Raw genomic sequence first — 9,174 nt, forward strand, 5'->3', positions numbered from 1 at the left:
CCATCTTTCTCAGTCTTCCCCACGAATTCCTGTGTCAGTCTCGTTTTACAATAGGGGCACTGCAGTATTTGTCCTTTTGTGACTGAGATATTTCAGTTAGCATAATGTCCTCCAGGATGACCCATTTTTAATAATATTGCATGAGTTCCTTCGTTTTCAGTGCAGCATTGTTTTCTATTGTGTGAACATATCAGAGCTTCTCTATACATCTGTTTGTTGATGCGTATTTAGCTTGTTTCCATCTCTTTGCTATTGTGAACAAAGCTGCGATAAACATGGGTGTGCATATATCTGCTTGCGTGGTGGTTATGGTTTCTTGAGGTGTATTCCCAGCAGTGGAATTGCTGGGTCAAATGGTATTTCTATTTGCAACTTTTTGAGAAAGTGTCATACTGCTTTCCAAAGTGGTTGCACCATTTTACACTCTCATCAACAGTGAATAAGAGGTTCCAGTTTCTCCACAAGCTCGCCAGCATTTGTTGTTTTCTGTTCTGTTAAGTTTTACTATTCTTACTGGGGTGAGATGATATCTCATAGTTGTTTTGATTTGCATCTCTCTTAGAGCTAGGGATTTTGAACATTTCTTCATGTGTCTGTTAGCCATCTGAATGTCTTCTTTGGTGAAGTGTCTGTTCATTGCCTGGGCCTATTTTTCAATTGGGTTGTTTATCTCTATTTGTTGTGGCACTCAAGTATTTTATAAATTCTAAATACATGTCCCTTATCTGATGTGCCATTGCCAAATACTTTTTCCCAGTCTGTGGCTTCCTTTTCTTACCCTGTTGGAGAAGTTTTTGGATGTGCATAGGGATTTGATTCTTAGAAGGTCCCATTCCTCTATTTTATCTTCTCCTAGTTGTAGATTTTTCAGGATGCTTGGAATACTGTTTATCTTGTGGATTAGGACATCTAGAGTTCTTCCAAGCTTTTGTTTAATGACGTTTATAGTCCTTGGTTTTAGTCTTATGTCCATGATCCACCTTGAGTTGGTTTTTGTGTACAGATTGAGGTGTTGGAGTGAGGTGTGGATCTTTCTTGAGTTTTCTGCAGATAGTTTTCCAATTTTACCAACACCATTTGTTAAAAAGAATGTCATTTTCCCACTTAATGATTTCATCCCCTTGTCAAAAATCAGTTGGGCTGATTTCTGGGTTCTCAATTCTATTCTATTGATCTATGTGTCTGTCATTGTACCAGTACCATGCTGTCTTAACCACCATGGCAGTGTAATAGGACTTGAAATCAGGGAGTAAGATACCTCCTACCTTGTTTGTCTTTTTAAGGAGTTCTTTGCTTATTCGGGGCTTCTTTCCATTCCAAATGAAACTGGAGATTGCCATTTCCATCTCATTGAAGAATTTAACTGGCTTCTCGTCCATGCAAATAATAGATGATTCAGGACAAAAAAAAAAATCTTCGTATGTTTTTTGCATGGTGATACCTTTCTACTTAGGTGATATCCCTCTAAGATTTGCTGTAGTGGAATTGCTTTCTGATGAATACAAGGACGGCAACAGGGAGCTCAGTGTTTCTTTGTATTGTGTGAAGGATCTCTGAGTCAGGATTGACCCCAAAGCACCTAACAACAACAGCGATAACAATGGATTCCTGAATGGAAATTACTTTCAAAAGTGATAATTTAAAAAAGAGTATGTTTATACATAGTGATTGTTGTTATGTGCCATCGAGTTGCCTGCGACTCATTGCGACTCTGTGTACAACAGTCCTAAACCCTGCTCTATCCTGTGCCAATCTCACTGTCTCTGACACACCTACCCCCATTACCCCAGTTACTGAATCAATCCATCTCATCGAAGGTCTTCCTCTCTTGAACTGACCCTCCACCCTTCCAAGTATGATGTCCCTTTCCAACGATTGGTCCCTTTTTGCAACATGTCCAAATATATATCTCTGTCTCTATATCTATCTATCTATCTATCTATCTATCTATCTATCTATCTATCTATCTGTCTATCATCTATCTATCTCCACATAGGAAGTATCAATGCTAATCCAAAGATGAAACCTTATTGGCTGTTCAAATCCAGCAGCTGTTCCTCAGAAAAAAGACGGGCAGTCTCCTCCCATGAGATTTACATCCTCTAATCATCTGCTAGAAGTTCAACTACAGCCGGTGCTGACTTGATGCAATGAATTGAGTTCAGTTTATGTGTATATGTGCACTTTAAAATTCAGAGTGCTGTTAAAACCCTTCATTCAGTAACTTCTGGTTATGGAATTTTTTTTGTCATGTCAGCCTCATAGGAGTGAGTATAGTGACTTTTTCTTTCATGGGCCTTTTCAAGGAACTACTGTTGTTGCTATCTGGTGCCATTGACTTGACTACAAGTCATAACGACCGTATGAACAACTGATCTGAACCCTGTCCTATCCGGTACCATCTCCAACACCCTCAAAACCATTTCTGCAGTCACTTGTGTCAGTCCACTTGGTGAGGGTCTTCCTCTTCTTCGCCGACCCTCTTGCCTTTCTAAGCATTGTGTCCCTCTCCCCATAACAGCCTCTTCTATCAACATCCCCAAAGTATGTGAGACAAAGCTTCAGCATCCTTGCCCCCAAGGAGCACTCTGGCTGCACTTTTTCCAAGACATGTCTATCTGTTCTACTGGCAGTCTGTGGAATATTCCGTGTTCTCCAACACAACTCAAAGACATCAATTCTTCTCCTGCCATCCTTACTCTCTGTCCAGCTCTCTGATTCATACTGTGAGTATTGAGAAGGAGATTGCTTTCTCATTCTGAGTCCTTTCATCCTCTCTCACTGCTCTCTTGGAGCCCAGGCTATGAAGGGTTAACCAGGAGCTATGTGTCCATGATTCCTATGACAGCTTCATGCCAGCGAGAAGAAGCTACCACCAGCTGAGGTGAAAACAACAAATATGTTTCTTGAAACAGTGGACTGTTATTATTTGCGTTCAGGAATGTCTTGGGCAATTAGCAGTGGCTGGTTAGAGTGTGTGTGCATATTTATTGTTCATTCATGGATGCTTGGAGGGAGAAAAACAATGAGTGAACACAGCAGGAGGGGATGGTAGGGAATCAAAAGGACTGTGGTAAACTATCAGGCTCATACCTTATCTAAAGACACTGCTGCAGCTCCTTTCCCCCTGTCTTAGCATTACCATGAGGGGAAGTAGACCCAGTATTGAAGCCTGATTTTAGGAGAGAAGATAATGCTGTAGATTTGACATGAATTTTCTGTTTTTTATCTGTTGGCTCTGGAATGTAAAAGACACTGCGTGAGCCCTGGAGGACATGTGTCTTGGAGGAGCTTGGCACAAGGTTGCTGTTTTGTCCTGTTGGCAGCCAAGAGAACTCCGAGATGGGTGTCATGAGACCTGGGATGGTTGTCACCTCTTCTCTTTTGAACAAGCTGCACTTTCATTCAGTAGCTCTATTTTAGGAACACTTTTAACATCCAGATTTCTCTGTTATAGAAGCTGGAGATGCTGGAATCTGTCAGAGGCTCCAAGAACTGGGGAGTGCTGGGTCAAGGTGGAGTAAAACTGACTGTTGTGCACGACTTAAAGTCAGGGTATCATTGGAGACTTGAGGCATGGGCACCCATCTGCAAGGGGCAGGTACTCATACACAGGTACAGAAGCAGAGTGATCAGACCTTAGTGTTAAGGAGAGCATAGAAGGGAACTTGACCCCAGAGCCTTGCTTACCTGTAGGTGGGTAGGAAGATGTTGAGAATACTGGTTGATCTGGAAAGTTGTTGATGATTGACCCAGACAAGTTACTTAGGCGGAATCCCCTGGAGGTCTGTCTTTTCTTCTTTAATGTCTCTGTGAAGATACGGAATGTTCCTGCTCCAGAAGAGCACTCAGTATAAATATTATTAAAAGTTTCTTTTCCCAGAGTGACCATTTGATGTCATCTGGCTTCAGCTTTATAGCTTACACAAGATAGGGTCATTCTGCTTCCAGAATGCCTCCACAGCCCTTGAAAGTCCTGGTCAATGTCTCTGTTGTCCCATTCATCTTCCTCATGTTGGTGCTCTTTGGTAGACGGATGGATAATCCATGCTCTTGTTCCTTTTATTACCTGAACCAAAGAGGAAATAGATAGAAGGCTTGCATCCAGAGTTCAAAATGCCAACTTTATTGTTTTTATTATTATTCTTTTTAATATTATATGGGTCTGTTCACAAAGTTCACATACATTGTGTTTCACACTGTTCTTCACTCTTACTGTGTTTCAGACAACCATTCCCATGCATTATGTTTTATAAAATCAATCACCATTGGACCTTACCCATCATTACCCTGTCTTTTCAGGTCCCCTCTGGATCCCTCCCATTTCCTTCACCCGCTCCATCTAACCACCAAACTGTGCAACCCTGTGGTTTCACCACTACTCACCTTCACCCCTCTGCTCCCATCCCTGTCCCCCTTGGGTCCCCATACATGTTTTACAAGTTATGCTTCTAGTTTTACAATAATGGTCTTATGCAGTATTTGTCCTTATGAGACTGAGTTAGTTCATTCAGCATAATGCTCTTCAGTTTGTTTTTGATGGATTTGGATTGAGATGTCAGCCTGGATCAGTGCCGAGTGCCAAGTGCTCTTCCTATTACCTTCCTAGAATTTACCCACTTCATCAGGGAAGCTTGTTGGACAGTAACCTTGCTAGAAAGGGTTGCTCACCATCTAGAGGAAGTGTAGTGCTGAAGATGGGCTGTTGCAGTGGAGGGAAGGAGCAAGTCATGTCTCCGTTGTGACACATGAACCGCATTCGGTAGGACAGTCATTCTCAAGGGGTGGTCCCCACTCCAGCAGCATCAGCATCAGCATCTCCTGTAACTTATTAGAAATGCAGATTTATGTCTTTGTATTTTTCAGTTCGCTCCTCAAATTGACTCAGCTTCTGAGGATCAGACCCAGGAGTGTTTGCTTTAACTAGTCCTTGACATGATTATTCAGGACAGGGAAAGATTGCTTAGGCTACTCGACCACACCCAACAACCACAACTTAGTGCTTGGGATGCAACTAAAGTTAGGGAACTACTGCAGCAGAGGAATAAGGGCCAGTGGCCTCAGTCCTCCCCAGTCCTTGAGAAGAGTAAGAAAGGATGGTAGCAAAGAAGCCAAAAGTGCTGTGTCAAGATTAGGTTTTATGGATACCCCAAAGTAGGACGATATATTTCCCTGAGACATAATCCTGATTTCCACGTAGGAGTGTGGTCTGAGAAGGACTGGCAGGGACAGTCAGGAAATCATTTTTCAAATGCCCATTTTCTTATCCCTTTTCTGACTGACTGGGAAAGATCCATATTTGTTTCCATTCCTAAAATGAGGTGATTCCAAAGAATGTGGGAATTATCGAATAATATCACAAAGCAAGTAAGGTCTTGTTAAAGAGGATTAAAACAAGATGTATAGAACAGTATACATTGCCAGGAACCACCAGAAACACTTATTGGATCCAGAAGAGGCTATAGCATGAGGGATAGTTTTACTGGTAACAGGTGGATCTTGACTGAAAACAGAGACTACCAAAAAAAATCCATCTATGTTTTATTGACTATGCAAGGCATCTGACTGTGTGGATCATAACAAATTATGGCTAACATTGAGAAGAATGGGAATCTCAGAATAGTTTAATTGTGCTCATGCAGAACCTATGCACAGAACAAGAAGCTGTTGTTCAATACAAGGGAACACTGAATAGTTTCAAATTAGAAAAGGTGTGCATCAGATTTGTATCCTTTCTCCGTACCTATTAAATACATTGCTGTTATTAGGAGGTGTCAAGTTGAGTTTGAATCTTAATGACTCTGTGAATAACAGATCTGAACCCTGTCCTGTTCTGAGAAGAATGGGAATCCCAGAACACTTGATCGTTCTAATGCAAAACTTATACTTGGACCAGGAGGCAGTCGTCAGAACAGAGCAAGGGAACACTGCATGGTTCAAAATTGGGAAGGGCGTACGCCAGGGATGCATCCTATCTCCATACCTTTTCAACCTATATGCAGAACAGATTATCTGGGAGGCGGGGCTCTATGAGGAGAAATGTGGGGTCAGGATTGGTGGACGATTTATCAACAATCTGCGTTATGCGGATGACACAACCCTGCTTGCTGAAACTGAGGAGGACCTGAAGCCCCTGCTGCAGAGCGTCAAGGACTGTAGCCTACAATATGGATTGAGGCTCAATGTCAAGAAGACAAAGATTCTCACCACTGGACCAACTGGTAGCATCAGGATGGATGGTGAAGAGACTGAGATTGTACACAGCTTTAGTTTGCTTGGCTCCATAGTCAACAGTCTTGGCACCAGCAGCCAGGAAATTAAAAGGCGCATTGCCATGGGAAAGTCTGCTGTTAGGGACCTCTCCAAAGTACTGGAGAGCAATGGTATCTCTTTGGGGACTAAGGTGCATCTACAGGCCATGGTCTTCGCAGTCACCTGTCATGCATCAGAGAGTTGGACAATGACCAAGGAGGATAGAAGGAGAATTGATGCCTTTGAGCTGTGGTGCTGGAGAAGAGTATTGAGAATACCATGGACTGCTAGGAAAACAAACAGATTTGTCCTGGAAAGGGTTAAACCGGGTGGCTTCTTGGAGGCAAGGATTCTGAGACTCCGTCTAACATACTTTGGACATGTTGTGAAGAGAGACCGGTCCTTGGAGAGGGACATCATGCTTGGGAGGGTGGAAGGACAGCGCAGGAGAGGAAGGCCCTCTATGAGGTGGATTGATTCAGTGACTGGGATAATTGGGATGGGAGTGTCAGAGACAGTGCGATTGGCACAGGACAGAGCGGAGTTTAGGTCTGTTGTACATAGGGTTGCTATGAGTCGCAGGCGACTCGACGGCACATAACAACAACAACAACAGTAGTGTGCCCAAAGTATGTGAGACAGACCTTTGCCTCCAAGGAGCACTCTGGCTGCACTTTCTCCAAGACATACCTGTTTGTTCTTTTTGCGGTCCATAAGATAGATATTTAGTACTCTTCTCCAGCACCACAGCATTCGAAAATCTAGACCAAATGAAGAAGAATGGTATCAGAATTGGAGAAAGCCTCTTCAACAGTCAGTATTATGCAGTTATACAACTTTACTTGCAGAAAATGAAGGAAACTTCGTTAAGTATTTGCTGAAGATCAAAGATTACAGCCTTTGGTATGGATTACATCTCAACATCAATAAAACAAGAGTCCTCACCACTTGGCCATTACACAACATCATGATAGATGGAGAAAGCATTGAAGTTGTCAATAGTTTCGTCTTACTTGGATCCACAGTCAAAACCCATGTTGTTGTTGTTGTTGTTGTTGTTGTTAGGTGCCGTTGAGACTATTACAAATCATAGGGACCCTATGAACAAAAGATCTGAACTCTGCCTGGCCTGGGTGATCCTCACACTTCCTGACACACAAGAGCCCATTGCAGCAGTCATTGTGTCCGTCCACCTGGTTGAGGAACCCTTCCCAGCATCATGTCCCTCTCCAAGGAGGAGCACCTCCTAGCAACGTGTCCAAAGTATGTGAGGCGAAGCTTTACCACCCTTGTCTCCAAAGAGAACTCCAGCTGCATCCTCTCCTAAACATATATGTTAGTCCTCTTGGTGTACCTGCAATGTTCAGTGCTCTTCTCCAGCACCACAGCTCAAAGATGTCACTTCTTGGTAAGGGGTCTCTTTTTCATGGCACCACTGGGGTAGGCGACTGCTTCACTATGAAACTGAACTTCTTTCCAGCACCAGCTGCCAGAAGCTCATTGGAGTGGAAGATGAAAGCAAACTTGGAACACATTATGAGAAGTGGATGACCACATAAATTTCTGCTGACTCTCTGGGTGAGGAGTGGAAGGTGTATGTTGTGTGAATCAGTGATGGAAACAACAAACAAGGTTTTCCCATGAAGTAGAGTCTTTTGACCCATGACTGAGTTCACCTGCTGCTCAGTAAGGGGAACTCCAGTTACAGAGCACGGAGAACTGGAGAGAGGAAACGCAAATTCCTTCAAGGTTGCATTGTGGATGCCAATCTGAGTGTTCTCAACTTGGTTACTGTGAAGAAAAGGGGCACAAACACTTCAGTCTCTAAGGTTGACAATGTCTGTCACTGTGTTGTGAAAAAGTCAACAAAGAAGGCATGAGACTCGGGCCTAAAGTGCTCAACATCCAAGGACCAGTATTTGGAGGGCATCATGCTTGGAAGGGTGGAATGTCACAGCAGGAGAGGAAGACCCTGAATGAGATGGATTAACAAAGTAACTGGGTTTATGGAGATTGGTATGTGGGAGACAGTAAGATTGGCTCAGGATAGAGCAGGATTCAGGGCTGTTGTTCATAGGGTCACTATGAGTCGCTGGCGACTCAATGGCACATAACAACAACAATTTTGCATTTAACATTTTAAGATAACTAAGAGATAAGTTTTTCTAAATGCTTATTTTTAGGGAAACCATTTCAGTTCGAGCCATGTTTTTAGAGGCTTTAAATTAAAATTGCGCCTCCTTGGATATATTTAGCCTGGAAGAGATGTAGCTGACACAGATTTCACCCCTCCTTCTTTTCCCCCCCACAACAAAACCTCTTATAAATACACTCATTTCTGTATAGTCCAGAATGGACACTGGTGTGCATTAAATAACTGAATCTTTCAAAATACTGTTACAAGACTGGAAAAGTATGCAAGAATTTAAGTTATCTCTGCTTATAAATATTTTTTCTCTGACTTAATACAAAATTGCAAATGCAGTGTTGTTAATAATTGCAGCAACTAAGCAATTACTTTGTATTTAAAAGTCAGTTGTTACTATATCTTGGAGGAACATTCTTCTAAGTGGTACAGCACTGTTCTGTTGCTATGCCCTACTGAGGTAACCTGGAGCTGTTGTGATGCTGAACCTTATGCCATTGGGGTGCCAAATGGTGTAACAGTTACTTTTGGTGGACAGTTTTTTGCAGCTCCCAGTTTAAGACAGGTTTGGAAGCAGGAGTGACCTCCACTTCGTAAACAACAAGCCTCTGGAAACTATGAACTTTGAGAAACGATGAGGTCTTTTGTTCATAGGGTCCCTATGAGTCGTGCTCCACTCGAAGGCAGTCAACAACAACAACAACAATAACAAACAATTACTGTGTTCCAGGGCCTGCCCTTTAAACTGATAATAGAATGAGGAAACTAAGTCAGAG

The 9,174-nt window shown here is 42.6% G+C and overlaps 1 protein-coding gene across 1 annotated transcript in view; it reads right to left on the reverse strand.

Annotated features, from left to right (window-relative positions):
- LOC102847247 (protein FAM170A-like) overlaps positions 1-4,732 on the reverse strand; it is a 30,916-nt gene extending 26,184 nt beyond the window's left edge. Inside the window, exons 1-2 of the mRNA XM_006895116.1 lie at positions 4,672-4,732; positions 3,691-3,831 (exon numbers count right to left, since the gene is read on the reverse strand). Of these exons, the coding sequence (XP_006895178.1) occupies positions 3,691-3,831; positions 4,672-4,732 (202 nt within the window). The remainder of the gene's footprint in view (positions 1-3,690; positions 3,832-4,671) is intronic.
- Positions 4,733-9,174: the final 4,442 nt, after the last annotated feature.

The sequence above is a fragment of the Elephantulus edwardii genome, unplaced genomic scaffold (assembly GCF_000299155.1).
Source record: "Elephantulus edwardii isolate Elephantulus edwardi_28Jun2011 unplaced genomic scaffold, EleEdw1.0 scaffold00158, whole genome shotgun sequence".
NCBI lineage: Eukaryota > Metazoa > Chordata > Mammalia > Macroscelidea > Macroscelididae > Elephantulus > Elephantulus edwardii.